Source organism: Carettochelys insculpta, chromosome 2 (assembly GCF_033958435.1).
Source record: "Carettochelys insculpta isolate YL-2023 chromosome 2, ASM3395843v1, whole genome shotgun sequence".
Taxonomy (NCBI): domain Eukaryota; kingdom Metazoa; phylum Chordata; order Testudines; family Carettochelyidae; genus Carettochelys; species Carettochelys insculpta.
The window spans coordinates 13257613-13279797 of NC_134138.1; the positions used below are offsets into that span (position 1 = coordinate 13257613).

Below are 22185 nucleotides of genomic sequence, written 5' to 3' on the forward strand. Positions count from 1 at the left end.
AAGAGGCAATGGACAAACTGCAGCAAGGGAGGCTTAGGTTGGACATTAGGAAAAAGATCCTAACTGTTAGGGCGGTCAAACAGTGGAATAAATTCACAAGGGAGGTTGTGGCATCTCCATCGCTGAAGATATTTAAGAACAGGTTAGATAGATGTCTGTCAGGGCTGGTTTAGATAGTACTTGGTCCTGCCATTGGGGTAGGGGGCTGGACTCAATGGCCTCTTGAGGTCCCTTCCAGTACTAGTGTTCTATGATTTTATAAATTCTGTTACCTTGGATCTACTGTCACTACAAACCTATCCATGGATGAAGAACTGAACATCAGAATCAGGAAGGCAGCTCTATTTTTGGCAGAGTTATGAAAATGAGTATGGAACAATCCTAAAATGACAGTGAAAACAAAGATACTAATCTAGCACGCATGTGTGTTGAGTATTCTGCTATATGGTTCTGAGTCATGGACCATCTACTTGAACCAGGCAGAAAAAATGAACAGTTTCCATCTTTGCTGCCTCTGCACAATTAAGAATATCAACTGGCAAGAGAAAAACAAAAAAGGAGTCAAGTTGCACTTTAAAGACTAACAAAATAATTTATTAGGTGGTGAGATTTTGTGGGACAGACCTACTTCTTCAGACCACAGCCATACCAGAACAGACTCAATATTTGAGAGAGAGAACCAAAAAAAGATCAAGGTTGACAAATGAGAAAAAAATTATCAAGGTGAGCAAATCAGAGAGTAGAGAGGCAGAAGTGGGGGGCGGGGTGTGAAGAATTTGATTAAGCCAAGTATGCAAAAGAGCCCCTATAATGAGTCCTAAATTGTCCATTATAGGGGCTCTTTTGCATGCTTGGCTTAATCTAATTCTTGACTCCCACCCCCATTTCTGCCCCTCTACTCTCTGATTTGTTCACCTTGATGATTTTTTTCTGTCAAATGCGGACGTTCTGTCAAGATCTGGCATACCCAGCCTCATAGCGATCCTCGACAGCAGAAGACTACACTGGCTTGGTCACGTGAGAAGAATGGGTAACAAACGTTTTCCCAAAGAAATCCTCTTCAGTGAACTGTCATGTTCATGACCCAAAATCCTGGGAATCTACATCAGATCAAAATATCTGGCTACGATTGCTGTGACAGGGCAGGATAATATATGTGCAAGCCACACAAAAGAATTTGAACTTAAGGGGAAAAGCTCTCAGATTCAAGGATTTGGGAATAGACTGAGATGTGGTTATTGCAATCGACTGTACAAATCCAATACTGGACAGATAAGTCATGAGAGAAGCTGCAGACTCAAACACTGCCCGTAGATCCTCACCACCACAGCTAACCACTATCTCTTGAGACAAAAAGGAGCCATACCATAGAAGTGTCTTACCTGTGTTTATTTTTTGGAGTACATTGCTCTTGCCCTATGTGATTCAAACCATGTTCAGGCCTAAAATAAACCACCTATTTAACTTTTTGTGATGATGGTTTAATTTTCAACTTAGGTTTTGTGCATTTACATAGTCAAATCATGCAATTTCATTGCTAGGCTGATGTACTGTTTAAAAATGAAATGAGTAACATAATGTGGAGAAGTTTACTGTTTTTCAGTTGTGCTAAATAAGTTACCATGGCTCTAGCTGAAAAAGATATAAATGTAATCAAATAATGTGGGTATATAGTTGGGGGGTATTGTAAATATTTTTACTCCAATTGTGGGGTGTTCACTTTGGGGATGTTTGGAAGCATAGGGCTGGAAGGGACCTCAGGAGGTCATCTAGTCCAACCCCCTGCTTCAAGCAGGATCAACACCAACTAAGTCATCCCAACCAGGACCTTGTTAAGCAGGAACTTAAAAATTTCTAGGGATGGAAAATCTACCACCTCTCTAGGCAACGCATTCCCCACCCTCCTGGTGAAGTAGTTTTTCCTAATATCCAACATACTCCTCTCCTTCTATAACTTCAGACCATTGCTGCAGATTGCAGAACAAGGGATTCTGTACATGTACGGCAAAATATCTAAATCATTTTACAAAATTCCACATCTCCAAGAGGATTCAGAACTGACTCTGATGGCTCATTGTAAAGATTTGTTGTTGTCTATCTTGTACAACCATAAAGCTTTTATAAGCAACCTCCCCTTACCACTTCCTAAAAATAAGTAACAATGTGACTGGATTATCCAATTTGAATATAGAAACACATATGAGTTATTCCTTTTTTTTGTATTTTATTCTTTATGGAGTTTTTTGTGTGCGCTTGTTCTTTTGTCCAACAGTCTCAAAAAGTGTTTTCCACATTTCGTTAATGCCCACTCTGCCAGGCTTGCCTTTGAGATTAATAGATGGGTAGATTCAAGTTTATTGAAATGTCTTACCCAGAGTTATGAAGTGAGTCTCAGGCAAAGCTAGGAACCCAACCTAGTCACCTATTCTAAATCCTTGGTGCCATGCCACTTTTTCAACACATATCCCTGGAAGATATTTTGCCCTTAAAATCCCCTTTTATTACAGTGCTGATTTGATTTGAGTCCAGTCATATATGTATTTATTCTTTCGCTGCATAGAAGCTAGTGCTGGATAGCCTGAATTCATCAATGCCCTACAGAATACGCTTAAATATATTCATTAGCTTTAGTTCATCTGTGGTCAACATATGCATCAGTATGTAAAGTCAATGGAAGCCAAATGTGTATTCAAGTATTTGCTGAATTGGGATGGACTTCAGCACATACTAAAATAAATAAGCTGACATGAAAGTTATTTGCTGAAAAAAGGACAAAAAATCTGTCGTTCTAGATAGCTTTTTTCCTGCGGTCACTGTAAAAATATTCTTATTGTCCCTTTATTTTTACATATGTCGATTGAATTCATGTTTGTAAATGCACTTTGTTATATTCAAGTGCTCATCATCTGTCTCTGCTTTTGTACTCTGTTAATGGTTTCAGTGATCGACAAAGTTGTTGTTTAGATCTTAGGTTTCATCCTATTGATTTCCCAGAACTAAGCTGAGTAATTTATCATGCCATATTACAGTTTAAAGTGAAAAATGTAAACAAATTATCATTTTCCAAACAGCTATGAATAAATGTTTCTCATTAAGAAAAACATTCTTTCTTGATTTATTGATCTTTTCTTTGCTAACTCCAAATACTTACTAGGCTTCTTAAATTAATTTGCCTTGAACTTGTATCAGTTTATGTTCTTTAAGTTTTGTATGAGATGTTAAACTGCTTGTATTTATTTTTTAGGAGACAAGCTATGCTTTTATAACTTCAGATTTTCAGCTGGCAATTCAGAATATAATACTTTTGATCTACTTTCCTTGTCTTCAAAAAATACGCAATTGAAGTATTTCTGGTGCCACTGAATATCATTGAGAAATCTTCTTATTGCATCTAGCAATGTGGCCAACGTGTGAGGATGTTCCCCACTTATCAGCTATATTTAGTTGTTTTTGAGAGGCAGAGCAATATTATTTAAGGCTGCATCTACACTGTGAAATAAAGTCAAATTTAAAGAAGTTAGCTCGATATTAAAACGTTAGTGTCTTCACTGTAAATACCATCAGCTAAAATTAGTGAGTCTTAATACTAATAACAAAATGTCAATATTACTGGAGGGGTTTAGTGCCAATTTCTAATTTAAAATTTCGAACAAAGCCTAGTGTGGAAGCACCATGTCTTTAATTTGAATTTATTAGCTTCCAGAAGTTCTGGTATGTATCCCACAAAGCTACACGGTGACCCTCCATGTATGGCCGCTTCCTTCTCTGTTGCTCTTCATCCAGGTGCTCAGGAAGAAGGTTGCAGGAAGCTTGTGAATTTTTGATTGAATTAGAATTCGAATTTGAATTCTGCAGTGCCCAGTCTTGCAAATATAAAAGTCCGCATGCATGGCTGATGGAACTGGCTTGATTAAACAGGGCTGATAGTACAGCTACGTGCTGCTATGCCAACATCCCTAGACCATGCGTGGCACAGGGAGCCTGGGCAGGTTTGCAGGAGGGCTGAACTCACAGCTGCCTGCCACTATGCCGGTGTCCGCAGAGTACACGTGGCACAGGGAACCCAGGCAGGTTTGTGGGAGGGCTGAAGCCGCAGCTGCCTGCTGCTATGTGAATGTCCGCAGCAGGTGCATGGCTGACAGAACTGGGCGGGGGTGATAGGACAGCAGCCTGGTGCTATGTCAGCATCTGCAGGGGATGCATGTCACAGGGAACCTGGGCGTAGCTGGCAGAGGTCTGAATTCTGCTACTGGGTGCTCTAAATTCTGGGACAGTGCTTTGCATTCTGGGATTCTAAAATGAAACACCCACAAGCAACTGGGGCTAAGGAACTGTGGGACATGTTCCCACAAACCGCTGCTCACACTGTGAACTTGCATAGGGCAATGGGGATGTGGAAACTTGACACTGAAAAACAATAGGTCAAATTTCACTTAAATTTGAATTCATGAGAAGGAGGTTAAAAATTGAATTTATTAAATTTATCTCATAGTGTAGATGTAGCCTAAGTGATCAATTGGAAAAATACCATACCTACATGTTCCTTAGTTCCCTTATGTTTGCAGTAGACTTAAATTTGAGAAATAGTCTTTCCTCTATGATGTCTTAGTTACCAAGAGGGATAGTTCTGTTAGTCTGTATCTGAAAAACTATGAGGAGTCCTGTGGCACCTTAAACACTACCAGCTTTATTAGGGCATAATCCTTTGTGGATACCAAGGTGATTGGAATCTTAGGAATATATATGATAGTGATGCAATGTGGGTGAGGGTAGTATATTTTATTAGACCAACTTCTGTTGACAAAGTTTTTTGAAGTGTATCATTAACAGTTGGTCTCATAAAAGGTTAGTATCCTGGGAATGACAGGCCTACAACATGACTGGGTAACATACTGGTAATGTTTCCACTAGATTTAATTTGTGGATGTAAATAGGAAGCTCACATTTTAGTTGGCTGTCTACTCTTACCCTTTTTTATGTATGTGCTAGTACATCCTGTATGTTGAAAAAGCTAATTACAATGTATTAGTGTACATCTATTTATTTTTTTCTTTCACAAACTTGGTTCCATATTCAATGATAGAAACATAGTGCTGGAAGGAACCTGATACAAACCCTCCTATACTATCCCATCCCTGACAAATGTTTGTCTAACCCAGGCTCTCTCAACATTTTGTCATAGCAAGCCTCCTTAAATTAAGGAAAAAAATATTGTGCCTCCCACTAGGTTGTTAGGACAACACAAGTGACTGAAAATCCTTTATTTTGCAGGTACGAGTAATAAAGTAGAAGCACTTTGAGCAGTGTAGTGTAGTAAAATCAGGACTTTTAACATTCACACTCTTGTTTCTTAACGCACCTTTTGTATTATCTCAGAGCTCTGCTTATAAAGAGCACAATTTGCAGTAACGAAGATAATCTGGTGTGAGTGATGGGGAAAATGACACAGAGGGCTAGGATGAATGGTATCAACCAATTAAAAAGGAAAAGTAGTCTGAGAGTAACTGGATCAAGTAACTGAAGGAGAAGAGTCTCTGCTGTAGAATTGGTTGACATGCAGCAAGAGCACCCAGCACAGGAACACACAGGCGAGCTATATGCCTGGCAATGTGGGAAACAGAGTACTCAGCAGCTGCTCTCAACTTTTGCCTGCCTGCCTGCCCTAGGTACTGTCGTGGCCCTCTCCCTATACTGTCTGTTGCACTACAGAAGGCCATGGACGTGGTAGATGCCAGTCTACCTGTTGTATTGGTGGAGAAGATAAGTCCCTATGAGAGGAACTCCCACTGAATGACACTGCAGGACAGTTATGGCAAGCCCTGCTGTTCTAACCGCATCCTTACATTCCATCCCTGGTAGATGGTCACTGATATGCCTGTAAGCTGTGCTGCCAGTGAAGATGCTTCAGTTTAGCATATGTCTCAGCAAATGTCTCCTTTTCTCCTTGTGTGTCTCTTTCTATTTTCCCAGCTTTTCCACATGACACTGCTCTGTTCAGGGCAGTGAATCACTCTGGCTTCATCCCATTTGCACCTACAGGAGTGGTCAGCTTAACCTTTGCAAGATATATGTTTGTGTTGCTAATGGATCTGCTTGGAAGGGGAAGGGCTACAATCAAAAAGTAAGAGGGTATTGAGGAAGGATGTGCCCCTCTGCCCAAGGGTGTTCATCTAACACTGGGTATAGGAGGTTTGTAATAGACTTGTCTTAGGTACTTGAGAGGTTATCGTCACACGAGTGCTGGACAGAGTGGTCCTGAAAAACCATGGTTGTTGGAGGAAGATAATGAATCAGGAAAGTTCCTGAATGGCTGTGATGAGGGCAAAGTTGGGGAGCAGAACACTGGGTGGAGCAAAATACTTAGAAGTAAGTCCACTAGATAGGTGGCATAGGGTATGTGCAGATCACAAATATAATTAAATTGTGCTCTTGTTCAAATATACATACTCTTAAAATTTTTGGCAAAATTTAATTAGAGTTAGGTTTTGAGGAAAATGTAAGATGCCATGACTGAACCACATTAAGATAAATATAATTTGAATAATTGATTAGTTATTTTTAGTAATTCATCCTGTATAAAAATTCAAACACTCTACTGTGTTACTGAAGCTAGGATATTATTATATTTTTCATTTCCAAACAGCACCCGACAATGCCATCTACTCCTTGATGTCTTCAATTCAACTGAACACGAGTTGACTGTTAGTGCTAAAAACAATGAAGACTTAGTTCTACGTGCAGGGGAATGTCAGCGGTAAGTACCTTTGGCATTAGAGATACTGCTGTAGTTTTATTCTCTTTTTTCCTGTGAGCTGTTCACTTAAAAAATGGGTGTGCAGTTTCACAGGCTATAGTCTGTTTTGGTTTCTCTGAAGATGTCATTGAATGTTAAGAATTTCTTTGTGTAAGGTAGTTTGTCATTGGTTTTCTTCAAGTAAAATTAATTGCAGGGCACAAGGTGATTGTTACTGTTGGATTGAATGAATGGGTTCAGCAATTGTATAAATGACTTAAAGTGTGGGATTGACTGGCTATTTTTTTTCTAAAAAGTTTTGTACTAAAATGGCTCTTGATGTACTTTAATCACAGCATGTTTTGATGTTGAAATCTTGGTTTTTATTCTTTGAAATAGATTGAATTCTCTGATAAATAATCTTGGCACAGAATAGACCTTTCTTCATTCAGTTTTGTTCCTCCATAAAAACCTTTCAGGGAGAAGAAGAAATAGACAAAATATAATGGAAACAGAGAAATAGAAAGCAGGGGCAATTATAGTAGGTTAGCTCTTGAGTCTGTTCCCTTCATTGATGTTCTTATGCATTTATCTAGGCAGGAGCTTTTACAAGTATTCCCATATTGTTTCCTAGCCTGTCTACTTCACAGTTATTGGACTGTTTGTCCTTAGGGGCAGATGCCATCCTTTTTTCCTGATTTCTGGACTGTCCTTTGTGAGGCTTGAGCTACACTAAAGAAAAAAGTCAATTTCTGATACTCAGTTCTAGCTATTCCAGTAGTATAGCTTAAATTGACATATCAGAATTGACTTTCTTACCTAGTGTAGATCAGGGCTCTTCAGGCTTATGCCGACATCCCTTACTCCATGCAATACTGTGGAGTAAGAGGGTTGGCGGCTGAGCCCAAAGATCGATTTTTGCCATGTCTTAACACATGGGAAAACTGAAGTCTGGAAGATCAATCATGCTGCCGTTGATCATCAAGTAAGTGTAGATTCACCCTTAATATTTAATTAGGTGATGAGTTTGTGACAAAACGTTGCCTTTTATTTTGTCGACAAAACTCAGCATTTTGCCAGCAGCATTCTTCTGCCTCTCAGCCATGACACAATGCTTCTGTCAACAGAGTCTATCTACAAAAAAGCTGTGTGGACACTCTGAGGGGGGCCTTCTCTTGACAGACAGTGCATCTAGAACAATGGGCAGCCCTGTCTGCTGTGCTTCCAGGTGCCTGTTTTGTCAAGGGAGCGGCTGGGCAGTCCGGTCACTCTGTTGAAAAAGTGGAACATTTTTTGGGTTGGTTTTTGTGTGTGGTTACACTCTTTCAATAGAAGTTTTGTTGGAAGATCTCTTTTGACTTTGCATTTGATCGATAGATCACTGTAGTGTGAATGTAGCCTAAGAGAAATTTTTACAAAACACAATTCTTCACCCAAATACTTATTTCAGGTAAAATTCTGCAAGCCAAAGTCGATCTTTTCTGTGACCTGGGTCTAACATCATCTTAGCTCTTCAGTGTCTTTTTTTGCATATCTCTTTGCATGTCCTCTTGTGGAAGAGAACAGTTTATGAAGCCATCTGAAGATCCTCATCTTTTGCCCCATGTTCCTTGAACAGAATTTCCCCGTACTGGGAATCCTTTGCTCCTTCCCCTATTCCATCCTCCCTGTACAGTACAAAATTAAAGATATGGCATGTCACGTGGCATGTTTGTGGCATGGTCACGTCTCTTTGTAGGATGGACCACAGTTTGGGCTGACAGGAAAAATAAAATGATTTACAGCTCAGTGCATTGAGTTCCTTACAAACCAATAACGCTTTCCATCCTTTGCCCAAATCCCCAAGGTAAATTTATGGAAGTGCACTTCATACTCCCCATTTCAGTAACTGTGGGATTCAAAAGGCTCCCCTGGCTCCTTCTATGTGAAGGCCATTTTCTCCTTTTAGTGGCCTGGTGCACTTCGAATATACTATTTTACTGAAGAGTTCTGTGTTTGTTGACTCTTTTAGAAAACATGAATAGGCAGGGATGGGAAGCGGGAGGGAGGCAGGATAACCCAAACTATCCAGAACAAGAAAAAGTCTTGTGGCACCTTATAGACTAACAGAGATATTTTGGAGCATAAGCTTTCGTGTGTCTGATGAAGAGGGTCTTTGCCCACGAAAGCTTATGCTCCAAAATATCTGTTAATCTATAAGGTGCCACAAGACTTTTTGTTGTTCTTGAAGCTACAGACTAGCACGCCTACCTCTCTGATACCAAACTATCCAGTACATGAACGCAGAGGAATCACTGGGAGAGAAGAGAATCTTGGCTTACAATTTTAGTTGAATTCATTGGAAAGATAATCTCAAATCCTGCAAAAGAGCACAATGCACAATTTGCAGCTCATCAAACTCTAACTGCTATCTCTAGGTCTATGTTACTGCAGAAGATCGACCCACTCAGGGTTGGTTTTCCAAGGTTTTGCTTCACACATGCGTGAAACGGCACTTTCCAGGGTCAAAGTTAACCCTGGAACTCCTTGTGAGTGGTGAGAATTAAGGAAGGTTAATGGGAGAAACACTCCTGTCGACCTTCTTCGGTAAAGACAGACATTGAAATTGACTACTGATAAGTCAATTTTAGCTAAGCAATTGGCATAGCTAAAATTGTGTATTGGTGGTCAACTTCTACGTCTAATATAGAAATAGCCTAAGTTTCTTGTGGCTCTGACATATACGTTAAAAGCTACTGGAGGGGTAGCCATGTTAGTCTGCATCCACGAAAACAAAAAGAAGTCCTGTGAAACCTTATAGACAGGGTTTTTGGAGCATAAGCGTAACATGCATCTGACCAAGTTGTTCTTTGTCCATGAAAGCTTATGCTCCAAAATATCTATTAGTCTATAAGGTGCCATAGGACTTGTTGTTTTTATTGAAAGCTATTGTTTGTCATTGTTGGCTTGTGTGAGTGAGTTGTAAGTAATGCCCTTGACAGTCTGGTTAGATTGAGAGATGAGTATAGTAGCCCCAATTCATTAACATATTTGTTATACTCGACTGGTAGATATTTTGTTACTTTCTCAGCTAAATACATAACTCATGATAATCAAGCAGTCTTGTAGCACCTTAGACTAACACATTTATGTATTAGGTAATGAGCTTTTGTGGGTAAGGCCCATTTCAGATTGCCAGCAGCAGTCATTTTAATTTATTGAAATCTTAGTTATGGTAATTATTGTGTTTCTCTTTTGATTATCAAGCCATTAAAATTAAATTTCATGACAACCCTCGTTTACGCATAAATCACTTTGTAATTTATGGTAATAGATGTTATCTCATAGCATGCCTCAAGATATCTAGTTGTGTATGGCATATTGTGTATTGGATTTCAATTTACATTTTGTGCGCAGCATGTCTGGCATTAAAGAATCTCAAGTAACATAATCAGTAGAAAGATATTTATCATGATGATGATCTGAGTAGATCATCCCTGTCTTCTGTCTTTATGGTGTATAGTACCGTAACTGAGTTATGAAAGTCTTTCACACAGGAGATAAACAAAGATTCTGTAGTCAATAACTGCATATTCTAAGAATGTTTTGGTTGAATAAATGACTGGCAATAAGGTGATCCGTGTGTTGTTGTAGGGGTGCGCAAACTTTTTCTGTTGGGCCCCACTTTCTGTCCCTGCAGTTAGCAGAGGCCCCACAACAACCCCAGAAGCAAGCAGAGGTCTCTTGGAAATGATGTACTGTGTTTCCATGGCAGCTGTGCGGGGGGGGAGGCAGCAGAGGCTGGTGGAGCCAGCCTATTGCACTGCCACCCCTTATGAAATTTCCTGCCTCCCCCCTTTGCACACCCCTGCACTAGGATGTTTTGGGCATCATGTTAAACTCTCACTGTTGGCAAGCCTCCTAGGAGAGGCAGCATCCTGCTTAACAAAAGCGTAGAGTGAACACCTGTTCCTGCCTTCATAAAGGGACTAACCATGGTCCCCCACACACTATCCCAGACATAACTGGGGCTCACCCCTTGCCCCTGTTGACTGCTGCCTTAGGCTGTACACCCCCTTTCCATCTTCCTCCCAATCCCCAGCACGTGCACCTGCACCCCCTGGCACCTTCTCTCAGAGCATCCAGATAAGGCCAGGCAAAGTTGGCTGCAAAGTTCAAGGCTCCTTCCACTGGATGCGGGGACCAGCAGTGGGGGCGGGACAGGCAAGGCAGGAGCAGAGTAGTGCAGCTCACACATGGCTTGCTCTCTTTGCTCACTGGCTCCAGTGTGGGTCATGGGCTGCTCAGCAGCAACCTTCTGGTGCCCTCTGCCTGGCTTACCTGGGAGGCGTAGCATGGCTGCAGGCAGCGAGCTCAGGTTTCATGTGGAGCAAGGGCTGCAGCTGCTCACACATAGCTGGGCTGCCACTCCTTGCCTGTGGCTGCGCCAGGGAGGAGGGTGCAGGGCTGGGCAGGCAGGAGGGGAGGAAGCCAGGGGAGGCCTGGGAGCCAGCGGAGGCCATGTGGGGAGGGAGGCTGATTTCTCTGGGACCCACCCCCCACTTTGAAATTTCATGCCCCTCACTTTGCGCAGCCTTGCATTAGTGCATATGAAGCCACATCTTTCTGTGCAAGAATGTCTTTGCAAGTGTAAAGGATGTGAAAGTTGTAATCTACTTGAACTAGATATTAGATTTTGTCTTTATTTGAATTATCTGTTACATGTGCAAAGAGCCATTCCTGCTTTCAGTATACAAAAGTCATTGAGTGAAAGATGAGATGAAGATAAAATAAAATTTATAAGATGATGTAGGGTGGCCCCATTTGGAACACCTTCAGCAGCAGACTGCAACAAGACAGCAATGCCTGCCCCCATTTCCCTCATCCTCCTGCTTGTAAAGGAACATAGCCTCTCATTGTCTAATAAAAAGCCTGCCTCTTGGCATAATGTACTCTCATACACCAGTGCAATACCTCTTCCAAGCCTTTTAGAAAATCCGTTGATTCAAGTTCCGCAATGAATATAAATGTAAGGCAAATGTTTCCCATTTCCCTTTCCAGGCATCAGGTATCAGCAAGTCAGCCATATGAAACTCAACAGCAGGATTGTGTTTTCAGTGACTTGCAGGGCTCAGTTCTCCAGACTTCACTGCCTTAGAGTGACTGGTCTTCCCATTGTCCTTCAATCAGGTCTTCGCTCCAAATGCTTCCCCTCACTGTGTTCCATAGTCCAGTTCTTCCAGCCTGTCAAACTTGCCCCTGCTCAGGATATCCTCCTTCTCACAAGAGCCATCTTGCTTCTGGGCTTAGCTTTCCCACATCAGGCTGGGTCTTCCACTTCCTTAGAGGCAAAACCACTGCCTGAACCTTTCACTTGTTAGGGTCCCCAGCTTCATTCAGCTTTCATCATCAGTTTTCCTACAAGCTCCTCACTGGGCAGTTCACAGTTACTGCTTGTCTTCCAACAGAAATTTGCCCCAAGCTCAGGTCTCTCCAAACAACTCCTGTGAGATTTTCCGTGCTGTTTCTCTCCCTTTTTTTGAGTCTTGGCAGCTCTCAGCCTCTACTTTGACTTTCCCATGATCTGACTCTCTCAGTTCTTCTTCAAGTGCTTGGCCACGTCCATTCCAATTTAGGGGTGTGATTTCTCTGAACACAGCTATTGGAGATTTTTCCACTAGAGGCACCCATCAGCTTTGCGCTAGTCCCATTGGTGCTACATTCTCACAGCACCAATATGAGGGCCCCTGCCAAGCCCATGATCCTCAGTTCCTTCTTACCCCCATACACTTCTTCGACCTTCCCCTCTTTGCCTTGAGTAAAGTATTTTAGTGGTAGCCACTGTTTTTTGTTATGAATAGTTAGATTTTCATAGTTTTGTAAGTTGCAGTGTAGGACTTGGAGTCTTCCCTGTACTTGGAAAGGCCCTGCATTCCTCCCTGGCACCCAGGCATGCCTTGGGCACCAGGTTTTAAACAGTGCCCTTCTTTCAGCAAGCCTACACCTACTAGTGACCCTCATTTGAGCTGTTTCAGGTGTTTGGGAAGGCGTCATAAGAGAGAGCACTGGAATATTTGCTGGGAATTTTAAGTCCCACGTATCGAAGCATTTTAATGGTGTGGGCCATTCTGTTAATGACTTCAGAGTCTGCATGTTACTGAAGAGGAATTTTCACACTACTTTGGAAAAAGAGGCTGCTGAACTCTTTTTTATATTCAAATTCGACACATTAGCACATGGTTTGAACCAGGATGTGAATTTTCTGGGTCATTATAGGGGCTCTTTTGCACACTTGGCTTAATCTAATTCTTGACACCCCCCCCCCCATTCCTCTGCTCTCTGATTTGCTCACCTTGATAAAATTTTTCTGATTCGTCAACCTTGATTACTATTTTTGGTTCTCTATGCCTTCAATATTGAGTCTGTTCTGGTATGGCTATGGTCTGAAGAAGTGGGTCTGTCCCACAAAAGCTCACCTAATAAATTATTTTATTAGTCTTTAAAGTGCTACTTTACTGCTTTTTTTGTTATGTAGAAGAATGGAGTAGCAAGACTGAAAGTCCAACTTGTGGAAGTGGAGCTGAGGTCAGGGATTCTGCTTATTTTGTTTGACTTCAGCACAAAGGGGAGATAAAAACATATGAATGGCCATACTAGGTCCAAAGGTCCATTTAGTCCAGTATCCTGACTTCTGACAGAGGCCAATGCCAGATTCCCCTGAGGGAATGAACAGAACAGGTAGTCTTCAAAGTGATCCCTTTTCTGTCATCCATTTCCTGCCTTTGACAAACAGAGGCTAGGGACAACATTCTAACCCATCCTTGCTAATAGCCATTGATGGTGCTAACCTCCATGAATTTATCTAGTTTTTCTTTTTTAATCTCGTTAAAGTCCTGATCTTCACAACTTCCTCTGGCAAGGAGTTCCACAGGCCTACTGGGTGCTACATGAAGAACAGCTTCCTTTTCTTAGTTTTAAACCTGCTTCCTATTAATTTCAGTTGGTGATCCCTAGTCTTTATGTTATGGGAATAAATAAATAACCTTTCCTTATCCACTTTTTCAACATCTGTCATGATTTTATAGATCTCTGTCTTAACTCCCTTTTTTCTAAGCTGAAAAGCCCCCCAGGCTTTTTAATCTTCATATGGCACCTGAGCACAGTGGTAATAGGAGGAGGTAGTGGGTCTCCCTCAGTGTTCACAGCTACCAGAGTTCTTGAAGTAAGGCTTGCAGTGATGAATATTCTTATTCTGAGGGTCTTCTTCACGAGGTCCAAACCTAGATCCAACCTTGGGCATGATTGAAATGGGGCAGGTGGTGGTTCCTGGCCCAGAGTGTTGGCGAGCATCCAAAGCAGCCATAACTGATTTGGTGATCCGTTGCATTTTCAGTGTAGCTCCTGTGTCTACTTAAACATACATTTCAGGAGCAAATTCTTGTTCTGAGGGCCTTCTTTGCCAGGAGGTCTAAGTCCAGATGCAGTTGCTGGGTCCTGCCCTGGAGTGTCAGCCAGCATCCTGGCCAAACATGTAGCACTGCTGGACCTCCTTCCCCTTCACCTGGACTTCCTCCATGCTGCAGCAGCGGGGTGGCCTCATTCCGCCAGGGTGGTGTCCATCCGGTGTAGACTTGGGCATTATGGTGCTTCACCTTGGGGTCTTGGAGTAGCTTCTTTGTGACGATGTGCCGACCTACTCCGGGTCCCGTGGGTGCGCGTGGGGTGTGATACAGCGGGGGGAGTCGGGTGGCCCAGGACCAACCACCCCACCTTTATAGCAGCCTGATATAGTGTAGCAGCAATATGTGATTTAGTGTATTTACTTTAAAACCTAGGTTTCCACAGTATTATGAGTACCAGGAACAATAACACTCCGATTGTGAACACCACAATGCCCTGTGGCTGTTCTAAGTCCCAATAATTCTCTATACAGACCCAGCTAGACCAGCTAGTGGTATTTACCAATAGTGATTTATTTATTTATTTGTAACTACAATTACTTAACACTTGTTATATATATATATATATATATAGATAGTTATTTATTTGGCATAAGCTAAATACTAGGTTACATATAACTATATATAATTACATGTGACTTACCAATAACATCCAATGCTCCCACATCTCACCAATAACTACGTTACAGCGGCCCTTCAAGTCAGAGATACGGCTTGGTTGGGACCTTTCGTGGTGGTGACGTCCGGGTGATCAGGCCGGGGTCTGCTGTCTGGACTGGAAGTTGCTAGCCTCCGCCTTGTGTCCAGGAGCCCACACCCTTATTCCTGCTAAATCACCTTTTATACTGTTTCTTACTTGGGGGTTCGATACCTGGCCAATTAAAGCGTTTGTTACCTAATTTGGGCTTTCTATCCTCCCGGCCTGTTAGAACATGTTACAAGATTTCCTCTGTCCTTGGTCTTTTTCTGAACCTCCCCTGAGACCCTCTGATGTTGTACAACCAAGATGTTCTCTTTGGGGGGCTTCCAGCTACTAGCCCCAGCTGTTCTCTTTGGGGGCTTACTATCTGCTTGTCAGGATGTTCTCTTTGGGGACTCTCCAACTACTTGTCAACTTTCTGATTTCTTTCTCCTGGCCTGACTTCAGACCTTCCCGCCGCTGTATGATAGCATTCCAAGATGGAGTGTATGGTCATTCTGCCTTGCGAGTGAGGCCCGGCCACCAGGTGCTCGTGCTCCCACACTTTGCACCCCACATGTCCAGGAGGGTCTGCACCTTTCTCCCAGTGCAGGAGGGACCTGCCTCTTGGTACCCTGGGCTGGCTCTTGGGCCTTTGAGATAAAATTATTGTTCTGAGGATCTTCTTTGACAGGAGGTCTAAATCCAGATCGAAGCCTGTAGAGATCTAGTTCTTTTACATCCTGTTTTGAAAACCTGTTGTTTGGGAAACCTAAAATATTTTTTCTAACCATTCCTAAGCGCTTTACTGTCCCTCCCCTTTTGTCCCCTCAGTTATGAAAAGCACATCTCTTATACAGGCAAGCCATACCCTGGCTGCAAAAAGGGACATTTGTTTAACACGGCAGGGGAATGAGTGAAATGAAATGTGGGAAGATGTCGTCAGATACCCACATGCCCTTGAGGTGCATTATTTTCCCATTCTGCACCAGTGAAAATAGCCAGAATGCTACAGGGCTCAGGGAACATAGGGATAGGTTCCCACAATACACTGCTGCAGTAGTTGATTTAAGCTACTTGTGTGTGGCAGCAGTAAATTGACTTTGTGGGGAGTATATGGGAATGTGAGGATGCTCAAAATTGAATGGATAAAGCCCAGCGTTAATAAATCAGTTTTAATAAACTCGATTTTAGCTCGTAGTGTAGATGCAGCCTGAGTGAGTTTATGAAGCTTTAGAAATTCATGCTGGAAAGCAGAATATGGTTTGCAGATTTTTTTTCCCCCAAAGTGGTCATAAAATACCTATTAAGTAACACCAACTTTGCATATATGTGTGCTTTACCTGTATATTTTACAAAACATGCGCATACGGAGCCAGCCCCACCATATTTTAAACACTATATTTAAAAAAGAAAAATCTTAAAGTAGAAATGCAAACACACAAAAGTTAGTGAATGCCAGAATTAAAGTTGTCTGTGAGACTATCAGACACTGTAGGGGGCTGGGACTAGCCTTCACCTAGAGACTCTTCCCAGGAGCCACCCTAGTGAGAGATGATGACCATGTTCCCTGTAAGCTGTGTGCTAGGAAAGCTACCCAGGAGAGATTCAGGTTCCACTCAGCGGATCAGCAGAGCGCCCACTCTAACCTGGAGCAGGCAGCTTATGTGTCTATTGGTGGTGCACATATGCACATGCTTCAGCACACATAACATTTATTCTGCATATGGATGGAAAAATTGTTGACCTGGGCGGAAAGGTAGTAGGATTTATGGATTTGGGAAGGCTCGCCGATCTGACTTAAGGTTTAAATTTTCAAGGTTCTCATCTATCTCAAGTTACCGATGGAGTCTGAGACTGAAGGTGAGGTTTTTGGGACTTCCAGTGATTACATAGACACTATTTTTAGCAACGCTTATGGTTTGTTTATTTAGCAACACAATGATATTTAAGTAGCACTTAACAAATACCAAGTGAAGGTGCATAACACAGTCACTATCTAGTCATAATCAAAAGATTTCACTTAACGATATTCCAACAGCAATACCAGTTACTCAACTAACTGCACTTAGGGTTTAAATTTATGCTAGGCAAGTGGGATACAAAACTCACTGATTCCTTTGAACCCTCCAGCAGCTGAGACCAGCCCGCTTCTATCCGTGAGGAAGGAGTTATTGCAGTGGTTATATTAAAGAAGAGAAACAAAAGATTGTTCCTGGAAAGATAGCAAAGATCAAAGAGATAGCGGAGATAGTAGAGAGAACGCGAGCAAACTGGGGTGATGCTGGTGCGGCTCCATCTGGCACTTTCTCTCGTGCGGATCTGTCTGGCACTTCCCCCCCAAACAGCAAGGGGTGTCTATACCCATTTTACCACATAATGGTTAAATTAGGCTCTGACTTCATAGAATCTCTGACAATTGCTGATACCCCAAGTTTCCGGAAGATCTCAACCTGAATGTTTCCTTGGACCAAGTGTCTGATAAACAGGTGAGGGGAAAATACCCTTGGGTGATCTTCATCCAGATTTGGTTGGTAATTTCACACCTTTTCTGTTGGGGGAAACTTGGGTAGCAATTTGTGTCAGAAATGTAGCCTCTTGATAGTGAAGATTTAGGCACGCCTTACCATCGCTAATATGACCTTAACCTTTCTTACAGAAAACATTTAGCAAAAAGCCCCCTTCATGTCAGACCAGCAGGCTGCTTGCATTACTGCTGACAGGACAGATAGAAAGGCGTAGGCCTTTTTGGGCCTGGGTTAGCTAAACTATCATGGCTTCTTAATACCTATGGCTATAGTGTAACAGATCCTTACTCAAACTATATTTTAAGCTACAGTTAAGCTAGCACAGGCTACAAAATAGATGGACCATTGGTAGGCAGCTGCCACCAAACTTATATAATTAGCTTATAAAAAGCTTTCTCCTCTGTGCCTCCTCCGGTTGAACCTGTAGATATTTGTCTGAAGAGATTCTGAACCAACAATAGTGGAGCAATTTAAATTTGACATCTCAATAAAATGGAGCACATTGTAGGCTAGTTTGGCAAAAGAATTTTTGTTTGTTGGTATATATACAAATAATTTTTATCGTTTGACATTTTATTTGTTAGCTATTTCTGTTGTCTGTTACATCTGTTTTGACTGTAACATAATTAAGACAGGGATGGTACTCTGCTAAATGCTTGTAGAACACATTGCTTGAGGGATGGAGCCCTTAATCTTGATTGGAACTCTGCTGCAGAAATATAGATATTAACAATGAAAACAAATTGCAGTTTTTCTGAATGATGAAAAATGTATATGTACTGGAAAGTTCCATTTCTGTTCATTAGCTGCACAGTTGGCAAAATATATAATTGCAGAAGTGGTATTATGTGGGAAAATAGCTGCATGGTCTGCTGAATGCTTGATATTCTCTATTCTTTAATGGTGTTAATATGCAATTTGTACTTATGTTCCAAATTTGCTTGCCATAACTTGTAAAACATAATTAAAGATTTCATATGATAGTTTAATTATCCATCTATGTATTTTTAAATGTTCTGCATAGCAATATAGTAATTTATGTAAAATCTGTCCTAATGTAAACAACTGTTTAGGCTTTTTCAGTAAATAGGTTGACAGAGTCTGAGTAAATCACAGTTATTGCTTCTCTGTCTATGAAGTAGTGATTTAGCTTGCAATATAACATAACACAAGACATATTTCTTGCTTTTACACTTTCTTCTGCAGTTATTTTTTATATAAAAATAAAATGACAAAGCTACTCTTTCTAAGGTCCGTTGTGCTCTGATTGAAATAGAGCTGAAATTTCATAGCAGTTCCCCATGGTCTCTATTGCTAGACCTATATCTAACTAGAAATTCTGTGGCAAAGTCAATAAATTAACCACATGGAGTTTTTTTACTGAATTAAAAACATGAAAATTATTATTACCATTAAAGCAGAATTTTTTCTTGCTGTAATATTAAGCTTTAATATAAATTTCAATTTTGTATTGCTTTTGGTTTTATTTGATACCATCCCCAAATACTCTTTTTTTTTTTTTTAAATAAGGCCACAGTAATATGTATTAACATCTTATTGAAGCAGAGAAGTTGTCAGGGGGAACTTGCAGGTGAGTGACGAATGACACTGTATATAGCATTGGTAGACCAATAATGGAATACTATGCTTGATTCTGGTGTCCACAAAAAAGATTTTAGGGCTGGAGAATACCCCCATCTGTTTAATTTACAAGGAAGAAGACTGGGTAGTCAGTCAATTAAAGAACGTAACTAATTTCAAGGAGTGAGAGTACCAGATAATATAATCTACCAGAGAAATGCATGAGAAGAACCAAGAGCTTCTTTACAAAATATACAGTCAACCTGTGGATCTCATTGTCAGTGGATATTGTGAAGACCAAAAGTATAACTGGGTTCAAATGAGAATTCAGCTAAGTTCTTAAAGCATGAGTCTGCACTGGCCAAGATAATGAATGATGCAACCCCATACTCTGGACAACATGGATTGGATAACTCAATAAAAGGGATGATAAAAGTAAAGTGCCCTGTTCTGTTCATGCCATTTGACGTCTCTGGCATTGGTCCCTACTAGAGGGTAGGATGCTGGACTAGATGGGCCCATCGGCTTTGACCCAGCATGGCTGTTCTTAAGAAGCATTGACTAGACTGTTCAGTCGAGTGGCTTAAAACATCTAGGATCCAGGAAGTATTTAAAAATCTTTAAAACAGTCTTTAAGAGATTAATTGTCACTGTTTAAGCTGAACAATAATGCCACACTGCAGTGAGTGTAAAGAAGCAGATGACAAGTAACTTAGAATTTTCATATGAATGCTACAAAGATGTTTGGTTTTTTTTCATTTTTAGTTAAAAGTATGAAATTCTAAAGTTCCTTTTCAGCCCCAGTCAGTCAGTAAGCTCTCCATCTTTGCTAGGAGCATGTTCAGCATTACTTTGCCATGTCTTTGATTAGTGCTCATACATCATTTCTTTTCAGGTGCATTCCTCTTATGGATTGCATTGTCTGGTCCAATCTGTTTCCAGCAGCGTTCAGGAGAGAAGATACTACAGTGACTTGAAGTTGCAGAACTGGTCTTAGCAATTTTGGATGGGCATGTGAAACATCTCTTCCTTCCCTCTGTCAAAAATGGATACTATATCTTGTACGCCTGCTATGCACATAGCAGCTTAAGGATTTTTGGGGAGGAATTGGAAGATGATTATTTGTGTGCCTAAAAAGTAAACTGACTCCTAAGTAACATGTATTGATGGGAGTGAATTACTGAGGCCAGATACTTAAATTTATCTCGCTAGTGAGAATATCCAAAGTTACTGCTGCAAGGAATTTTTAAAAAAAGTAAAAAAAGGACCAGCTTGTTGCTTTCCTAAACTGTATTGGAGATTCTGAGTGCCAGTGCCAGTCCAAGACCTGGTGATTGAGACATATTGCTCCATATAATGAGTCTGGAAAGGGAGCTTGCACTGTGGGCAGGTTGTCTTTTGTCGTCTTCAGGAACAGCTGTGGCTGGTCATTGTCAGCAGTAAAAGGCGGGACTAGATGTTATGGCAATTCCTCTCTGCTTGTCCTTCCCACATAGTTGAAATGGATGAGACTTTTTTAAACAACTAACAAAAGCATGTGAAACACAGAAGTTGCAGGTGATGGGAGACATCAGCTATCCAGAATTCGTTTGGGAAAATAACATGGCAGAGCACAGATTGCCCAATAAATTCTTGGAACGTATTGGGGACAGGTTTTATATTTCAGAAAGTGGAGAAAGCTACTGGGTGTTGGGGGGAGATGGTTGTAGATTTGCTTTTTATAAATAGTGTGGTAGACCCTTACCTGGAAGTTTCAGGAGCCTTCTAGAAGGACAGTATACTGGGTCTATTTGGAGACCAGGGAGTGGGCGGGCACAGCCCGCCCATGACTAAAAGGCCCCTCTTAATAGAAGAGGGATCCCTTTAAAAAAAACAAACAAACATGGCTCCAGAGTGCAGGGGACAACTGAAGAAAAAACAGGGAGGGGAGTGGAGGTCAAAGGTTTAAAACAAGGGAACCAGAAGGGGACACCAAGCAGAGAACCCCGGACAGCGCCGACCGCCCCTCAAAGGTGTCAAGAGAGCCAGTGGACGCCGCCCAAAGGAACTCTGCCCGGATTCGTGAGCAGAGTGTGAAGCGGAAATAGGCCCCACAGTCGCAGGCTTCCCCCCCCGCCAGCCTCCTCTCCTGAGTGTTATAAATGGCTACCTTGGCCATAGCCAGGAGGAAGCCGATGAGGAGGTCCTGCAACTTATTGGGGCCACGGATGGGGTGTGCTAGAATGAGGAGGTGTGGGGAGAAGTGCAGCCAGAACCTCAGCAGGAGGTTCTGGAGGAGCCAGAAGAGGGGCTGCAACCTGACGCACTCGATGTAAATGTGTGCCAGGGTCTCCCTCGTGCCACAAAAGAAACAGGTATCCGGGAGGGGGTGTGAACCGCGCCAGGTACATGCCCGTGCTCACCGCCCCATGCAGGATTCTCCAGCTTATGGCCCCGGCGGGCCGCAGGACCAGGGAAGAATAAAGGCTGGCCCACTGGGGCTCCCCACCCTCCGAAGGTGGTAGAAGGTCCCGCCACTTGTGGTCTGGGCGGGACATGAGGGTGGGATAGTAGAGTGTGTGAAGCATGAGCGTGTACAGATGATGTCTGGGCGCGGTTGGAAAGGGGACCGGCTGCAAGGTGTGCAGCTGGCTGGGATGATGCAGAGGAGGGGGGCAGGAAGGCTCACGGAGCCGGGGGCCCACGGTGAGATCTGGAGGGCCAGGAGTGAGAGGGGGTCGGGGTGCACCCTCTTGCAAGACCCAGCGCAGGTAGACATGAGCAGTGGGCGGCAAGGCGGCCTTCACCTCCTTGAGTACGCGCCAGGGAGAATGTAGGGTGGAGAGCCCCATGCGCTGGGCGAGTGCCGGGGCCTCCATCCAGTCTCCCTGGCCATAGTCCAGGAGGTCTCCGACCCTGGTGATTCCACCGAGGGCCAGCCTCCGGCACACCACGGGGGACTCCGCTGCCTGCACACGGAGGTACGGGTTGTGTAGCAGGGGCTCTGCGAGGAGGTCTTACCCCGTGGCGGCCCCTAAAGACCTGGAGACTGAGAGCAGCCGCCAGGTGCGGAGAGCTCCTGGTGGAAGGCTGGCAGCTCCGAGAGGTCTCGTGGATGGCCTCTCAAAGGCAAATAAAGGAGCTGCCAGTCATATCGGAGCCCTCGGAAGCGATGGAGGAAAGTGTGCGCCAGCGTGCTCCATGCTGGACTATCTGCACTATTGCTGTTAAGGAGTCCCTGCAGGG

General features: G+C 42.5%; 1 protein-coding gene across 2 annotated transcripts in view; it reads left to right on the plus strand.

Moving 5' to 3' along the window:
• The window catches only part of TRAPPC9 (trafficking protein particle complex subunit 9), a 719778-nt gene that overhangs the window by 248339 nt on the left and 449254 nt on the right, over window positions 1-22185 (plus strand). For both annotated transcript variants that reach the window (XM_074986617.1, XM_074986618.1), the window contains one exon: window positions 6644-6754. In XM_074986617.1, the coding sequence (XP_074842718.1) occupies window positions 6644-6754 (111 nt within the window). The remainder of the gene's footprint in view (window positions 1-6643; window positions 6755-22185) is intronic.